This window comes from Eremomyces bilateralis, assembly GCF_010015585.1.
Source record: "Eremomyces bilateralis CBS 781.70 unplaced genomic scaffold P152scaffold_26, whole genome shotgun sequence".
NCBI classification, from domain to species: Eukaryota; Fungi; Ascomycota; class Dothideomycetes; order Eremomycetales; family Eremomycetaceae; genus Eremomyces; species Eremomyces bilateralis.
In genome coordinates, this window is record NW_022985092.1 from 134,975 (window position 1) to 151,991 (window position 17,017).

Genomic DNA, 17,017 nt, shown 5'->3' on the forward strand with positions numbered 1-17,017 from the left:
CGTCGGAATATGGTGCATTTGTTGGGTGGTGATCAGGGCACGAGCAGCATGATGGTTGTCAGTTAATCGCAATAGAATTCGCTAGTTATAGAAAAGTAGATGGTCGAATCGAAGCGTGCTAGAATTATAATCGAACCACTGGCAAAATGCAGTGATTTTTATGTATACAGAACTCTGGATATCTCCAAACGAAACCTCACTCCTCGTCCTCTGCAACGACGCCCAACTCCCCACACGCCAACCCCTCCATCATCTCCGCCACCTCCTCCCCCCGCTGCTCTAACACCCACTCCATCGTCTGCGCGAATGTCTCCCCATTGTTCTCAAACCAGTCCCCCAGCCCCTTCACATACGTCTCCACCTGGCGCTTCAACGGTGCGTGGTCCTTCAGCCACAGCAGCGCCTCCGGATCCAGCTTCAGCATGTCCTCTACCACGTAGTAGTGCAGCACCTCGTCGCCCCAGCCTTCCGCCCCGGGCTCGTGGTACGTTGTCGGGTTATACTTGGACAGTTGGAACTTGCGGATCGCCGCCGGGGTGTGCTCGATGTGCGTGTAGAAGAGGCTCGCGTCGTTCTGCTGGCGATGGAACTCGGACGGCGAGGTCTCGCGCAGTCGCGCCGGCGCCTCCGGGTAGTTCAGATGGATGTTGAACAGCAAGTTCCCGCGGTCAGCGTCGGGGAAGCGGTTGCGGTACTTCCGGGCGATGGCGCCGTTGGACGGGCAGATGCTGGTGTGGATGACGTCGCGCAGGACGGACTGGACGTCGGCGATCTCGGCGAGGTGGGTGGTCGGCCAGTTGTGCAGGAGGTCGGCGCGGTCGGCGACGGTGCGGGGGAGGAGGCGGTCCTCGCGGGGGTGGGCCGGGGTATGGAAAGCGCGGTCGAAGAGCCAGAGGCGGTAGAGGGCGCGGCGGAAGCGGTGACGCTCGGGCTGGGTGAGGAGGCGGCGGTCTTCGTAGTTGGACTTCCATTTCTTAAGGGGGTAGATGGCGGTCCAGCGGGCGGCGATACGGCCGACGTGGACAAGCTGCTGGAGGAGGGCGAGAGAGAGGGGGACGGAGCGAGGGAGGTGGGCGGGTTGGCTTTCGTTGTGGGTGAGGAGCTGGATGGCGTCGTGGAGGGGGCCGTATTGCTTCTCGGCGGCGTGCTCCAGTATCTCGAGCTTGCGAGAGGCGAAGATGCGGTGGAAGCGGTGGCAGGTGGAGGCCAGTGCGAGGGCATCGGAAACAGAACGACAGTTATAGAAAACGGAGAGGATCAACTCCGTGGCGAGGTCTTCGCTGAACAACATGGTGATGGAAAGTCGAGTACGAGTCGAGTACGGAGTAACAAAGGCAATTTAGAGATTTTTTTTTTAAGTGCAATTTGGTTTATGAAACAAGAGAAATGGTCAAACTCCTTTTGAGTTTTCTTTCGCGTCTTTGCGATGGTTGCAAGACGGATTCACGATCTGCTACAGGATGCCAGTTGCCGCAACGATTCGAGCAACTGGCCAACAACAACAGATCAAGACACACACACCCCTCCGTTGGGGCTATAAAAAGAGTGACAATCATTGTCGATGAAGATGTGATAGGAAATTTGAAGCCCCGAAGGGCTGGAAAGCCTCAAAGGGCTAGATGGAGTATAACGCGTCATATTGTCGAATGGTGGTGAGAAGAAAGGAAGAAAGGAGCGCGACGTTGATGTTTAATACGATAGAGATGACAGGCCTGAGGCTATAAGGCTGAAACATAAGCTGAGGCCACAAGGCGTCTATACAATCTGGATCCTCCATAGCGGCGAAACCTTATTCCGGTCTCCATATTTATTACCAGGAACCCCTGTTGAGATTTTCGATCTCGACGGTATCAAAGTTTCCTTTGCGCCTGCCGTTAGAAGAATTCCGTCCTATCTTCAACATCTTCAAAGTTAAAAAACGTCATGGCTGCAGTATACAAGTCGCTGACTAACGGCCACTCCAAAGGCTCGGGAGAAGGCCCCGCGTTGAGGAAAGACAACCGACAGAAAGTCCTATTGTTAAGTTCAAGAGGGGTCACCTACAGGTATGGAAAGTTGTATCGTCTTGAAAGCACACAGTTAACTCGATGAAACGAATCTAGGCACCGACACTTGCTCAATGATCTCCATGCGCTTCTCCCTCATAGCCGACGAGAGTCCAAACTCGACACAAAAACCAAACTCTACCAGTTGAACGAACTGGCCGAACTCTACAACTGCAACAATGTCCTGTTCTTCGAAGCCAGGAAAGGCAAGGACCTCTATCTATGGCTGAGCAAGCCTCCCAACGGCCCGACCATCAAGATGCACGTTCAGAACCGTATGCGCCTCTCATAACCAATCGTCGCAGAAAAACCGCTAATATGCCCCAGTCCACACCATGGACGAACTCCACTTCACCGGCAACTGCCTCAAAGGCTCCCGCCCCATCCTCTCCTTCGACGGCGCCTTCGACTCCGCCCCCCACCTCCAACTCCTCAAAGAAATCTTCACTCACACCTTCGGCGTGCCCCCCGGCGCCCGCAAATCCAAGCCCTTCATCGACCATGTCCTCTCCTTCACCATCCTGGACGGAAAGATCTGGATCCGCTGCTTCCAGATCGGCGAGACCGAGTCCACCGACAAGAAGAGCGCCCTGGCTGAGGACGGTGCGTTGCCGCTCCCGAAATCCGCGAAACGCGGTGACACCAACGTCAGCCTCGTGGAGATCGGCCCGCGGTTCGTGCTGACGCCGATCGTGATGCTGGAATCGAGCTTCGGGGGCCCTGTGATCTACGAGAACAAGGAGTTCGTGTCGCCGAACCAGGTGCGGTCGGAGCTGCGGATGTCGAAGGCGGGGCGGTTCCAGAGTCGGGCGAAGGCGGGCGGGGATAGGAAGGCGAGGATTGCGGAGTTGGGGCTGTCGACGGAGGCGGCAGGGAAGGGACCGAAGGATCCGTTGGATGAGAAGGTGTTGTTTTCTTGAGGTGGGGGGTTGAGTCGTGTTCGATGAGGCTTCCGGAGTGCAGCAGACCCATTACACAACTGCGCTTGTTGCGACCTGGTATCAGTATCATTCTACGAGGATCGGCCTAATAGAGCTGGTCCAAGCACCATTCGAGTATCAGAGAATGGAGCTGCTAGACCATGATTGCTGTCTAGGTCTGCTCCGAAAGGGTTAGGTCAAGTCTATCAGCCCTATGGATGAGCATTGGGCTATTGAGTTCAATGGAAAGATACCCAAAATGTTACAGGTCAATTGGTGTAGCTAAGGTTCGAGTGACCAACCACAAATCGTGTACAATTGCACCGAACGACGGGTCTTCGTCCCTTTGGACGACCTTATGATTACATGGATTTTGTTACAATGTCGGAGTAGAACAATCCCAGACCCAACACCAGCGCTGAAATATCGGAAAGGATCCCATGCATGACTTTTCCTCACCCATCATCATCATCGTGACCGTGGTTCCCTGGGACATGCAGGCCCGTCGCAAACGCCGTCTCTCGATCCCGGCGCATGCCTTCAAGCACCCCGACGATCCCCCCTTCTCTCAGTCGTTCCAGAACCACTTTCATCCCTTCTTTCGCGTTCGGTTGGCTCTTTCGCGCTTTGTTCAGCCCGATCAGCTCGATGGACCGCTGAATCGAGCCTTGCGACCAGGATCGGAAAAACCCGACTTTCGGTTCCGATTCCGTTTGATCTCCGGCAGCTTTTGCAGCGGCCGCCGCCGCTCTTCGCTTCTTAACGTTCTCGCCGAACGGAGATCGCAGGGTTACGGAGGCCACGACATCCGTCTTTCCTTGTAGGAGCGCCGAGGGCAATAGGTCCGAGGAAGTTTGCGCGAACGATGTCGACGATGCCGGCGACGCTGGGCGCAGCTCCCCCTGCCGGTAATAATCCTGCCGTTCCACCACGCTCAGGACGCCCGTCCACTCCAGGTTCCGGCTCTCAGTCTTCATCCATCCTGCGTTCACATCGACGACGCTGGTCTCGAGGATGTAGCTCTGGCTGTCGCCGGCGGCGGTGGCGCCGAGGAGGGAGCGGGGGATGAGGCGGAGGACGGCGGAAGGGAGCTTGGAGCGCTTGAGGTGGAGGCGGGTGGTGGTGAGTTGACGGGTTTGTGGGTCGAACTGGCGGGATATGACATCGGTGGATTGCACGTGGGTGCTGTAGGGATTGGGGTAGCGGAGGAAGTAGGCCAGGGAGACGAGGGGGAAGGCGTGGTCGTAGGCGTAAGTGGACGTGTAGACTTTCACCATGATGGATCTCGTCGGGGGGTTCTTGATATGGTGATGGAACCAGCTTCGATCGCTCAGGTGGCAAATTGGGGGTTGATCGGATGGGGGACCACCATACCTAGAGCAGGCAGTCAATCGGTGGTCAAAATGAAGGCATTTAACACGTTTCTACCGTCCCGATGACTCCAATATGTGAACGGTGAATTGTTGGTGAAAGACGAGATAGAGAGTTGACGTTCACAAGGGAGGGAATTATTTGATGGCGGAGGTTAGAGGAAGAGCTTTGGGATCCTTCCTAATGAGGAAGGATACGGCAACTCCCGACCCCGCTTCTTAGCCTATTAATAGTCACGTGATACTCTCTATATATCGACTCCGACCGAATCAAGAGCTCTTGTCACCACTTTCTCCAAGCTGCACCGTGATAGCGACACCCTCAATGGTACGGTGGTGCAAGTATGCCACGTATCGAATCCTTAATGGAAAGTAAGCCGAGGTACACATTGGGAATTCAATCGCCACGTGCCGCAATAGGATATCATACTCAATATCTATGTCAGCCCGTAATGTCTAGCTAAGTCTGCCAGTGCGAAACTGGCAAGGCTCTTTATCGGTAAGAAACGAGACATAAACTCATCAGTCCGCTGTGTTGATCGGAACTTGCAAAGGTATGAAATCAATCATGACATTCAAGAAGTCGTCGCTGTTTCGGTCATACCTCCCAGAGTCGCTCCTCATGGATAGACGTCGCAGATTCGATATTGGAGGACTTGCCTCCTCTATGAAGGCCAATCCTGCTAACCCTACCGAGAATCTCGTCTCGCCCTTGGTCACGAACCGCTCGAAACGTCAAGCATGCATCAGTGGGTCGATAGGCTATACTGCAGTGGATTGTCGCCTCCGAGCGGAGACGCCGGCGAGATCACGGGATATATTTTGGGAAACGACCCCGTTCCGTATCTGGCCGTTTCACAATCCGCATACCAATACCACAAGCTCGTGTGCTTAATCGATCGCCGAGCTTGCTTGGGCTACACGTTCTTAGAGGCTCCGGCAGGATGAATCGTCGCTGGTGTCTTAACGCCAGTCTGGAGTTAACCTCGCGGGAGTTGGAAGATTCTCCTCACATGTCATCCTGCTGCCTATTGAAGGACTCGGGGTTTACCGGTAGTCAATGGGGTTCTTCGAATCTATGCTCTGCGACCGACGAGGTCTTCGGCGACCTCGTGCGCCCGTATCCATCTAACAAATACCCGTGTTGGACAGAGCCACAAGTCTTCTCGATATTGGGCTTCACTAATATCGACTCGAGTCTCGGCAGAGAATGAACTACATGCGTCACGGTCGATATGTCATCGTTCTCCTTGGAAGATCTGTCCAAAAACATATGGACAGACTGAATCACCGCGCCAGTCCATTATACTTCTCGTTTGAGGAGAATTTGAGGCATTGACGCTTTATTTCTGTATTAGAAAGGTTTAGGTTATGCCGCACAATTCTATACGAGCTTGAATACATGCTATCCACGTTCACTGGCTCCACCGCAAGTGCATGTGAACAGCCAGCTCGTTGCCTTCCCGTCAAGCTCTAATGTTGGGCAGAATCGATATGGAATTATGGACGTCAACCAATGCGGAGAATGGTCACGTAACACCAAAATTTTGGAAATGCTCTTCACGAAGGAATTGTGTGTCAATCTGTCGAATATTCAAATCATTAGACGATAGACAAGCATTATGAATTTATGATGCATATTCGTCCATCGCTCCACTGGACTAATCACAGCGTTCATGCCGAACATCAGTGATCAGTCGAACAGAGCGCAGTCAGGGGGTCCCCGAGGAAAGCAATTTGCATCAATTGCCCAGTGGCTAATAAGTTTAAATCGAGGCTCGAGTCCAAATCCTGTCCATATTTGCTTCCAAATTTGCCCTCCAGAATTTCCAATTCGGGAGTGCTATTATTAGCTAAGTCCGGTGGACCGTCTACGTAGTACTCATCTTCGTCTTTATTATTCGATGACCACAAAAACCCATGTCAGATGCCCGCATATGGTCTTATTTACGGTCTTTTTTTGCATCGACTTGCCTGATCGAACGGGTGGTCCTTGCAGGGTCCATTATGCTATTCTTTGCATAGCTACCAGCTTGGACGGCGGCTCTCGTAGATGTCTTGGAACTTCGATGGAGGAGAAGGGTCTAGAACCCTGGGGGCAGACTTCAGAAAGCTGGCATCAGTGATAATACATGTTTCGAAAGGCTTCCCTTTCAGGAGAGGGCAACGGAATGATGCCAGTGACATGGCATGATATTTGGAAAGAGTGAACATTTATCTGAGCAGATAGGAGGTCAGAATATGTTTGACAGGCGACATGGAACAGCTGCAGGTTACACGTACTTGTGAGAAACATGAGTCGAAACATGTCAGCTTCAGTATATGCTGTAGCTTTGGGTGTTGCCCCTGCATCTGGAGGGAAGAAAATATCAGTGCCCTGAAAGCACATCCCTACATAGTAGGGCGTTGACAACGCTCAATTACTTTCTTTTTGTCGTACGTTACCTCTGTAGTGGAAATAATGTGTTCCACCGCTTTTAATTAGGCGAGACAATAATTACTCCGCTCCATTAAGGTCGGCGGGAGGAAGGTGTCAAACGTGACGGAGTATCAATTTCTTCCACAGCAGATATGTGAAGGACACCATGATCGCAAGGACCGAACACCTCCATAATTCGGTTTCCTTCTTCTTTTCGTCCTGGAGTCTGGAAGCCAGAGGCTCCATTCCGGATCAACGACGCCAATTTGAACCTCGTCGAAGCTCGCTGCACGCCTCGGAAAAGCCCCCGGAGGCTCCAACAGCACCTGGTCCGCATCTCAACTATTCTCAAGCCACCCAACACAACCCCATGTCGACGGAAGGGATTAGCATCAAGCCGACAAGGGCGCTTGCCAATGCCCTAGTCTCAAGCCGAGAATACACGACTTAAGCGCCTACATTTAGCACCAACTCGATCGAGCTTCTAGCGTCCGAGGACCCTCTCACTCCGACCACCACCTTCCATTACCGCCGGTGGCAGGTGTCGATATTAACAATTATGAGGTGGATTTGTCAAGAATTGGCATGCGGATTGCGTCAACTTCCCGGCGGTGCGGGTAAGCTTAGAGTGAGCTTGAGCCACGTTGTTGTGGATGGTAAGTTCAGATTTTTGACTTTTGAGTTCTGACGGCCGTTAAAGATGGGTCGTCTGTGGTGAGAACTCTAACTCTGCTGCGCTTTGAAGGCCACCAGCCGGCACCAGGGCTTTGGTCTTATGGAAGATGCGTTAGGGGCCTGGGCCGCCTGGCATCTCGTCAGATCGGATGATCGGTCCTCACTATACTGTAATCTGTTCGAGCCGTTGGCCCGTTACACGATAGTCCTAAGTCCCTGTCTGGGGGCGTTGGGTGGCAGAAATGCTCCACGCTGGTAGGTTTGCATTTCCGAAGTCCTGCTGCACGTCCCGGGATATGCGAGAAATGTTGAGTTCTGGGTGGCTGGACGGCGTCTAGAAGTCGTCTAACCAACATCCAGACCAACGTCGCTCATGGTTTTCTCGTCACGGACAGTTGAACCTGCTCGCCGCATCGCAATCAAATCGCAATACCTCATATCGCCGTCCTCATTTCTTTTGATTGAACCCCCGTCCACGAAGGCGGGGGATACCTGGATCTTCCAGTATCCCGTATCCCTTCCCTTCTCCGACGTTTCCATCGCCGCCGTCCCTCGTTCTTTTCTTCTTCGTTTCCCGTTTCAGGTTCAGCAGGCAAGATGACGAGAGCGTCCTTCCGCACCCCCCCGCAACCCAACACCCTCCCCATCGTTTCCCGCCACGATTCCTGAATTGGGAGCTTCGAGGACCTGCTGCGGCTGCCGCCAGCGTTCGGAACCGCTACCCGCTTGGTGGCAAGGTGTCAGAGAGGCTTAGGTTGATGATGAGTTGATCCGTCCGGGTCTGCACAGACGGTGGACGGGGCTCCTAGGCCTAGATGGAATCATGGCATGCTAATTCCGGTGTATAGTGCACGCCTCCACGTTTTGCAATTCTCACGCGCTTGTCGAGGTTGGTGGTAAGCCTGCATATGCCCCAGCGTAATATGCAAGTCTGCAGATGTCGCGACTCCCTGGCATGCTGTCGGGGGTGTTGGAATTGGGAAGACAAGAATCACCATGGATATAAAGGATAGCTCACCCTGTGGTACGAAGTTACACAATCATCTAGTAATCCACTCAATACCATTCCATCTTGCCTCGTCTCCGAGTCCAACCTCTTTCCCGTTCCACTGTTCCAGTGTTCTTCAGATAACATTCCTTTCTCAAGGTCTTGGTTCTCTTCTTGCCGTCCGCAGTTGTTCGGAATTGCACTTCAGCATTTTATGGTATCGCAGACACAAATCCATTGAGTCTTATATCATAACCCTTCGATATCACTACACCGTATCCTCTTCCAACGACCTCAAGCCAGTCCCACCGCGACTGAGCACTCCTTCACCATGCACATCCCAACCGCCACCGCCCTCCTCTCCCTCCTCTCCCTCACTACCGCCTTCCCCGCCCGCCCCTCCACCCCTGACCTCTCCCGCCTCGCCCTCCCCCCCTCCGCCCTCCTCCCCCCCGACTCCTCCCTCGCTCTCAAATACGTCACCCTCGGCGTCGGCACCCAAAACTACACCTGCAGCCCCTCCGCCACCGCTCCCACCCCCTTCGGCGCCGTTGCCGACCTCTACGACGTCTCCCCCCTCTTCACCTCCTTCATCGGCCCCGCCGCCACCAAGTGGCTCCCAGGTCTCGCCCTCAGCTTCGCCACGACCGGGCGCCTGCACGACCTCCCTAGCGCCGTTGGCAGTGCGGTGACGCCGATCGGCCGGCATTTCTTCGACGGGACGCCCGGGGTGGCGGCGACGGTGCCGATTTTCGATCTGAGCGGGGCGGCGGTACCGGTGCGCGCGGTGGTGAAGAAGGGGGGGAACGTGCCGGCGCCGGAGGGGGCGTGTCCCGGGCCGGAGGATCGGGGGGCGGTGGATTGGTTAAGGTTGGTGGGGGATTGGGAGACGGGGAATGATGGGCGGGTGAGCGTGGTGTATCGGGTGGAGACGGCCGGGGGGGTGGCGCCAGAGACGTGTGAGGGGATTGGGGCGGAGGGGGTGCAGGTGCAATATGCGACGGAGTACTGGTTCTACGGACCGAAATAAGGAATGCATAAGGGAATCGGCGTTCGGGTCTGTTTCGGTAGACATGGGTCGGGCAGAGCGTGGAATGATACCACGATTTCGGTGTATAGGACTAAGGATTGGTCATAGCATGTCGGCTGTTTGCTTGTTTCGGTTTCATTCGGCAGATATTTTGCCGGAGACCTAATGCCATTGTTCTTGTACATGAATCTGAAAGACTCATAAAGTGGCAACTTGCAATTTCTTGATCCTGGATTCCAGCTGAGCACTTTGTGCTCAACGCCGCTGATCACATCGATCTCCAACAATAGAGGGCAATGTTTGTCGGTACTTCGCGGCTGGTTTCAGTCGATCTCCTTTGAGAAAATCCGTGATGAAGGCTGATACCGAAATATTCGATACGTTTAGGCCCCTTCTGGGATTGGAAGGCCAAGCTCAATTTCTTCCCTCCCAATGCGCTATATATTATGATGCGTCATGTTCTATCCTCCGAGCGTCCTGGTGTCCCCAACTGTAGCCTTGTGCTGTTGTGATAGGCTGATGGCTGCAGCAGGAAGTAGGAATGCTTGGATAAGCGTCGAATCGGCCAGTATGACCGATAGACTGCGAGGCGGAGGGCTTCCATCTTAATGGAAATGTCGGTAGAAGAGTCATTTTCACCCCTTCTGCCCAACACCGGACTCTGGGGACTTCAACCGCAACGGCATCGTGTGAGCGAGGGGTATGTACCCCTCTATCGATCCATAACCGGTAGCAGCCAGTTGAGTGGGCGCTGCGGGGGCTCCCGAGACGGGCTTTTCGACGATATCGCTCTGCATCAGGTCGGTTGCTCGAGTGGACGAGATCTTGTCACCCCGTTCGAGAGCCAGTTGTGCCAACGCACGACTCAAGTCCGGATTCCGATCCGCTGTTGGCTTCCTGATGTCCGGAACCACCGGGTCGTCTCCGGATGTTTCCTTCAGGATCGAGATAGGCGGCGTGGCTCCAGATTTTCGGAACGCGACGGGCTCTTCGATCAGTTGGACTTTGATGTATATCGCCCGCTTGGCGCACTCCGGCGAGCACCAGAGCTTCGTGTTTCGATGCGGAAGGATCTTCATGTCTGCGACACCCCACACCAAATCAAACTCCGAGTCCCCTAGCTGTCGTCGCGGTTGGCGAGGACATAGCACATACGCACACAGGTCCGCGCAGCGTCGTTCTTCGAGGAGGTCATCGAAGTCGCTGGGTTGAAAGGCCGCGAGCAGCGTCTGAATTCGTTGAAGGTCGGAAGCTGCAGGATTAGCCGGATCAGCGTCTTTTGATAGCGGGAATTCAATCAGCTCTTCTATCGACTCGAGGATGCGAGCCTCGGCATCCTTCTGGGCTTGGATCAGCCGTGCATGGTGGACCGCGATTTCACGGTTACGTTTGTTCTTCGCCTCTGCATCTTGAGGGTCGAGATTGCTGCCTCTTGAAACGGGAGGGGCGTCGAGGATGGAATCCAACGCCATAGGATCCATGATTGAACCAGGAACTATTTAAATTTTAAGCCTTTTAAGCCCTTTAAGCCCGTTAATCCTGTTAAGCCTGTTAAGCCTGTTAAGCCTTTAAGGTGTGGGATGATTGATGTTCAGGGTGGACGATTGGACCGAATAGACTATTAGAGGAGAGTCCGCAGTTGGAGTTTGATATCAGATGTGAAACTGACTGCGACACTCCATTGAAGGACCGACAATGCCAAGACTCATCCCGGCTTCTCTCGCCTACAGTAACAACTCTAAGAAGCTTCCTCCTCCTCTACATCCCTCTCGAATTCACCACTCCTCTCTTTCGTCCATAGCTCTTCATGCTCTCGATCCGCTCTTGGACTGGTCTTTAATATTTCCCACTTCTCCTTGATGGTCTTCTGCTTCATCAATTTCCATCGTCCTGTTCCATCGATTGTTTTCCAGCCCGCTCCTTCCCATCTTTGCTGACGTACACACCAACACTGCCCCGCTGGAGTCTCCAGGCTCCCCAGAGTGTCTCCAAACAAACCTCTCCAGATACGCTCTCCACCTTAAGCGTCGTTTCTACCGAAATTGGACCTGTTCAATCATCCGTATTACGTTACTTCCTTCTTGGAGCGTTCCTGTTTGATCCGCCGTCGTAATGACGTCCCCGCCGTTCAAGGTCAAGGCGGTGTACGAATACACTTCACCCCACGATGACGATCTGAATTTCAAAGACGGTCAGATCATCACCGTCACCGAAGAGGAGGATGCCGACTGGTATGTTGGCGAATACGCCGATGCTTCCGGAGAGCAGAAATCCGGCCTGTTTCCCAGAAACTTCGTCGAGAAATATGAACCCGCGCCACCTCCACGACCCAACCGAGCATCCAGACCCAAACCGACGGAACCGGTTCCTGAGAAGGCACCAGCACCCGAAGAGCCATCAGAGCCGCCGATCGTTCTGGCTACAAAACCGGAACCCGTCAAAGAAGAGCCGGTAGCAGCACCCCAAGAAATACCAGCCCCCGTTCCTCTCGCATCTCCTCAACGCGAGGAGCCTGAAATCAAATATGAACCCGCTCCTGCACCAAAGCCGGTTCCTGCTGCCCCTACTCAGTCCGAGGCTCCAGCTCCACCTGTCGAAAAGAAACCTCCACCGGTAGCAGCCAAATCGAACGCCTTCAAAGACCGCATCGCAGCTTTCAACAAAACTGCCGCTCCACCAATTGCCCCGTTCAAACCCGGCGGATCTTCCAGCACCACCTTTATCAAGAAGCCGTTTGTTGCTCCTCCACCAAGCCGAGACGCATATGTCCCGCCACCCCGTGACGCCCCAACACAAAAGTTGTACAAGAGAGACGAAGATCCTGAAATTGCGGAGCGACGGGCACAAGACCAAGAAATCGCGGAAAAGGCTGGCTTGGTTGGGGATGCTGCAAACGAGGGCGGCGAAGATGCTCCCAAGCCTCAGAGCCTGAAAGAGAGGATTGCGTTGCTCCAGAAGCAACAAATGGAGCAGGCCGCCAAGAGAAGCGAAAGCACTCAGAAAGAGAAGCCTAAGCGGCCTCCCAAGAAGCGCGTTGAATCACACGACAAGGATACACCGCAAGCCACCAGCGTGGAGCCGGAACCAACCGCCTCGGCCGATGCTCCCATGTCATCCGACGAACCTCATGAGCATGCCCATCAACCCGCCCTCACTCGGATGACATCAAAGACTTCAAAGCCGAGCGAACCGCGCGATCGGGAACCAGTTAGTGACGGAAATGACGCGGATCAGTCCGGCCTTGGTGACACTACAGAAGACGCGGGAGAAACCTCGACTGGCCTTGATGACGAAGAAGTGGAACCCAAAGCTCCAGGAAAGGTGCCGCAGCCTGCCGCAACCGCCCAGCAAGCAGATGTAGGAGATGAAGAGGATACAACGGAAGACGATATGGATGAGGAAGCTCAACGACAACTCGCGCTTCGTGAACGCATGGCGAAGTTGAGCGGCGGCATGGGCATGGCTGGCATGTTTGGTATGCCGGCCCCTGCCGGAGCACCCAAGAAGAAGAAACCGTCAGAAAAGATACTAGAGGAGGAGGCTGAGCCCGCACCCGCACCCTCGTCGGCACCTAGGGTTCCGATGATCCCCATTCCAGGAATGGGTGCTCCCCGAGCTCCAGAGGAGCCGTCTGAATCGAGTCCCGCGCATGACGAGGACGACGACGACGACGCAGAAACAATCGCTCAGGAAGAGCCGCCATCGCGTCCCTCCCTCGCCCAAGGTACGCTCGTCCCAATCCAGGCCATGAGTACATCGGATCCTAGGAGAAGTCACTCACATCGGTTGGCGGATCGGAGAAATTATATCGAGCGGAGGTTGTCCGCTCGACGCGCTCTTCTCCGTGATGCGGCTCAATCAACGATGTTGAACACTTTGAGTGGGTTTATGAGCTCGGGAACATTTCTTATCTATTCTTGCGATGTGACATGCTGACCTCGGATAGATCGCGGTGCACCACCACCAGTCCCAACTCAAGAACGGCCGGCGCCACCACCGGTGCCGAGCGATCGCCCGAAGGCAGAGGGTATGTTAACCGAAACTAGGTGCACACTCCAGTGGCTAACGATGTGTAGCTACGCCCATAGAGCCACCGCGATCGTTGATCCAATCCCCTAGTGCAGGCTCCGAGTCCGATGACGAGATGCCTCAAAGCTCGGGAGATAATAGTCTCCCTCTCCGTGGAGCACCCCCACCCATCCCGACGGCGAGCATACCTCCTATGCCGTCAAGGCCGCAGGGGCAGTCGACTCCAAAACGTACTTCCGTGCACAGTCCCCTTGCGATGTCTCCGACTTCACCGGGAGGGTCAGGACGAGTGCCAGTGTTCCCAATGGGCGGCATGCCTAGTGCAACGGCATCTAGGCCACCACCACCTCCGCCTCCGGGAGCTCCTCCGAGCAGGCAAGGCACATCCGAGAGCCTGTCACGATCGATCGCCGGTGGAGATGGCGTGGAAGGGGAGAGTGAATACGAAGGCGACTATGACACTGACATTGCTTCTGGCGCTAAGCATAAGGATGCTCTCAAAGCACATATCCGAGAGCCAAGCATCGATGGCAGCACCGTAGCCGATGATAATTCCACGCGTGGGGCTCCTCCTCTTCCGCCTATTCATCGAGCTGTCCCCCCGCCGCCGCCTCAACAAGCACCCCCAAGGCGCTCCGTTGACGGGCCCAGGGCCCCGCCGCCCCCAGTTCCGCCGCCACGGGATACACTTGCCGAAGAGGAGGAGTATGACCCGTACAAGTACACGTCACCGACATCCCGACCGGTTCCTTCTCGGGCCGCCCCTCCTCCCGCGCCTGTCGGTCCGCCTCCTCCACCAGCTCCGCAAGCAACTCCGCGTGAAGAGGACGACGAGGATGACCTGTATGGAGCACCCCCGCCTCGCAAGTCCGTAGACCGCCCTCCACCTCCACCTCCTCAATCACCTCCCGTCCACCAGCACCCGATACCACATCTGCCACAGGGCCACGCTCCGCCTCCCCCGGCAGCGGTGCCAGCCGCGCCCGGAAGGAGCTCGAGTCGAGCCGCACCACGTCCATCACAAGATATCGAGCAGCCTCCTTCCCATTCCCGCAAGTCCACTGACGTGTCGCGTCAATCCCACGACCAGAGCTACATGGCCCGCGACGTCGATCTGGACCGCGCCACGCTGTGGTACTCCCACCCGAACGGCCTCCCCCCCAGCCTGCAAACCCGCCGCGACGTCCTAATTGAACACGGCGAGCGCTCCACTGCCCAGCGAGGCGACAAGACCATCGCCTCCCGCGACATCTTCGTCCTCTACCCCGACTACAGCCAGACCACCATCTCCACCCGCTACAATGTCGCCCACGCCCCCGACTGCCGCCTCGACCAACGCCACGACCCGCCCCCGCCCCCACCCCGCCAAGACGCCCTCGAAGCCGCCCACGCCACCTTCGGCGCCAAGATCGCCGACGACGTCGCCCACAAAGCCAACGCCCTCATCGGCGACGGGACCCCCCTCGCACTCATCTACGAGCTCTTCCGACCCCATGCCACAGCGCTCCCGCCGATCGGCGCGCGCTCGTTCGGCGTACCCATCTACACGAACCTCGCGAACTCGTCGGTCGCGCAGTCGGACGAGATCCGGCCGGGCGACATCATCACGTTCCGCAACGCGAAATTCCAAGGAAAGCATGGGGCGATGCACGCGAAGTACACGGCGGAGGTGGGGATGGGAGGGTTGCATGCGGCGGTGGTGATAGAGTGGGATGGGACGAAGAAGAAGGTGCGCGGGTACGAGCAGGTGGCGGAGGGGAAGAAGGGGAAGGTTCGAGCGGAGAGTTGGCGGGTGGGGGATTTGCGGAGTGGGGAGGTGAAGGTGTGGAGGGTGGTGGGGAGGGATTGGGTGGGGTGGGAGTAGGGTTGGAGAGTGTACGAGGTTGGAACCTGTGTGGTTGAGCCGAGAGGAGCAGGCCGTGTTCATACAGCGGATACCTTTCGCTATTGATTACTTTTGCATTCACGTCGAAATTGAGCTCATCTCATATAACCGCCCGTCCTACGCGTCCTTGCATAACCTAATCATACAGCGTTTCGATCCCATGCGCCGTTTCAACCCAGCCTGAAACTCCATTCGGGGTATACATCATCCTCGCTAAGCGAATACAACCGAAATCCCCCTCCCTAGAACCCTCCCGACGACTCCCTTCTCACCTGTGCATTCTTGAACAAATCCAACAACGCGTTCTGCTGCCCCTGTCCCGGCGTCGGCCCGGCCCCGTTCGCCGGCGGCACAGGCGGGGTGAACGGTTTCGCCGTCTGGAAGAACTCCATCTCCGGCGTCGGTGCAAACTGCATCTCGCTCCGCGTCGCTTCTAATGCGTTCGCCGTCGGTTGCGGAGGTTGGTGGTGTGGAAACGGGGGTGCGGGAGGATGTTGGGCGGTCGGTGGTTTGTTCCGCGGCACGGCTAGCGGTGGTGGTTGTTGATAGGATTGCGTGGGAGGCTGCAGGGGGTTGCTGTTCGTCTCGTGGTGATGCACGCTCCAGCCGCTGTCCACCTCTCTCTGGTGGCCGAAGAGTTGGCGGAGGGAGATCTGCCGGCCCATAGGCGCGGAGGTCGGGTCTTCGGAATCGTTCAGGTTCGCTTCCGCCTGCGCGATCTCGGCGTGCACATGGTGCTGGTGTTCTTCCGGTACTTGAGGCGCCGCGGCCGCCGCAACTCTCCTGCTCTCCTTCGTCCGCTCGGCGCATTCGCCGATGAGCTTCGCGATCGTGGCCCGGTCGATGACCGCGTTCTGCGTGGCGCCGCCGCTCTCGGAGAAGATCCAGAGACCGTAGATGATCGGCACGCCGGGGTTCCCCACGCCGTCGGGCGCCTCGGTTTGCAGGATGATGTACTCCTCCGTGTCATCCACGTCGTCGGGGCTGAACAGCTCGGTGAAGAAATTATCTAGCCCGCGCCGGTTGAGGATCATGACGGCGAATCGCTCGGGGGCGGCGGGGGTTCCTTCCAGGGCGACGATGAACATTGATCCTTCGACGTTGGATTTCTCCCATTCTTGGGAGGCGGTGTTGAAGGTGTACACGACGGCGTATGGGGCGATGGCGAGGATAGAGACAATGGAGGGGTTGTGTCGGCGGATGACCACGAGGTTTAGGGCGGAAGTGGTCAGAGGTCCTCGAGGGGCACCAGACATGTTTATTGCATCAGAGAAGGTGGCTTCATCAGTTTCGTAATCGGTAGGGACGGTTAGGACGTGTTGGGAGGGTGGTCGGTTGCGTGGTTGTTTGCGAGGCATTGTGAAGTGGTAGAGGGATAGAAGGGAGAGACTCGATCAGTAAACGATTGGAATTCTTCACAAGCTCTGGAAAGGCTTCACTGTTATAACAGCCCGTCTATTCGTTCAAACTTCTGCGGTCTTGTAGATTTGGATCAACACCATACAGTTGAGTTGTAACTGAAGTATCATAGATGGCATATCTGATATAGAGCGAGATACTGTGGCGGTGCATGCTGATCATATGTGGCGGTGCAGCCCTATCGGGTCGAGATCGTCATAGACATCCGGATGGCACGAGGACTCGGGGCGTGACAAC

At 55.8% G+C, this 17,017-nt stretch overlaps 7 protein-coding genes across 7 annotated transcripts; 3 read left to right on the forward strand and 4 right to left on the reverse strand.

Moving 5' to 3' along the window:
• Positions 1-50: 50 nt before the first annotated feature.
• Positions 51-1,500, reverse strand: P152DRAFT_461676 (uncharacterized protein). Its single transcript, XM_033680176.1, has one exon. The coding sequence runs from the start codon at positions 1,289-1,291 to the stop codon at positions 197-199; it is 1,095 nt and encodes a 364-aa protein (XP_033530890.1). The 5' UTR covers positions 1,292-1,500; the 3' UTR covers positions 51-196.
• A 351-nt stretch (positions 1,501-1,851) lies between these two features.
• Positions 1,852-3,193, forward strand: P152DRAFT_167500 (Brix-domain-containing protein). The gene is made up of 3 exons (XM_033674062.1): positions 1,852-2,045; positions 2,103-2,320; positions 2,373-3,193. The coding sequence occupies exons 1-3, from the start codon at positions 1,924-1,926 to the stop codon at positions 2,963-2,965; spliced, it is 933 nt and encodes a 310-aa protein (XP_033530891.1). The 5' UTR covers positions 1,852-1,923; the 3' UTR covers positions 2,966-3,193.
• On the reverse strand, positions 3,181-4,479 carry P152DRAFT_461678 (MSF1-domain-containing protein). The gene has a single exon (XM_033680177.1). The coding sequence runs from the start codon at positions 4,240-4,242 to the stop codon at positions 3,421-3,423; it is 822 nt and encodes a 273-aa protein (XP_033530892.1). The 5' UTR covers positions 4,243-4,479; the 3' UTR covers positions 3,181-3,420.
• Positions 4,480-8,389: 3,910 nt separating this feature from the next.
• P152DRAFT_167481 (uncharacterized protein) lies at positions 8,390-9,764 on the forward strand. Its single transcript, XM_033674061.1, has one exon. The coding sequence runs from the start codon at positions 8,749-8,751 to the stop codon at positions 9,445-9,447; it is 699 nt and encodes a 232-aa protein (XP_033530893.1). The 5' UTR covers positions 8,390-8,748; the 3' UTR covers positions 9,448-9,764.
• Positions 9,765-10,145: 381 nt separating this feature from the next.
• Positions 10,146-10,853, reverse strand: P152DRAFT_377158 (uncharacterized protein; the record flags this gene model as incomplete). Its single annotated transcript, XM_033675645.1, has 1 exon — positions 10,146-10,853. A coding segment is annotated over one exon (708 nt), but the record flags the coding sequence as incomplete, so codon positions are not given.
• A 363-nt stretch (positions 10,854-11,216) lies between these two features.
• Positions 11,217-15,340, forward strand: P152DRAFT_442178 (uncharacterized protein; the record flags this gene model as incomplete). Its single annotated transcript, XM_033677733.1, has 3 exons — positions 11,217-13,171; positions 13,394-13,474; positions 13,524-15,340. Exons 1-3 carry the CDS (start codon positions 11,560-11,562, stop codon positions 15,338-15,340), a joined length of 3,510 nt encoding a protein of 1,169 aa, XP_033530895.1. The 5' UTR covers positions 11,217-11,559.
• An 84-nt stretch (positions 15,341-15,424) lies between these two features.
• P152DRAFT_461684 (PH domain-like protein) lies at positions 15,425-16,862 on the reverse strand. The gene has a single exon (XM_033680178.1). The coding sequence runs from the start codon at positions 16,717-16,719 to the stop codon at positions 15,604-15,606; it is 1,116 nt and encodes a 371-aa protein (XP_033530896.1). The 5' UTR covers positions 16,720-16,862; the 3' UTR covers positions 15,425-15,603.
• Between the last annotated feature and the right edge of the window lie 155 nt (positions 16,863-17,017).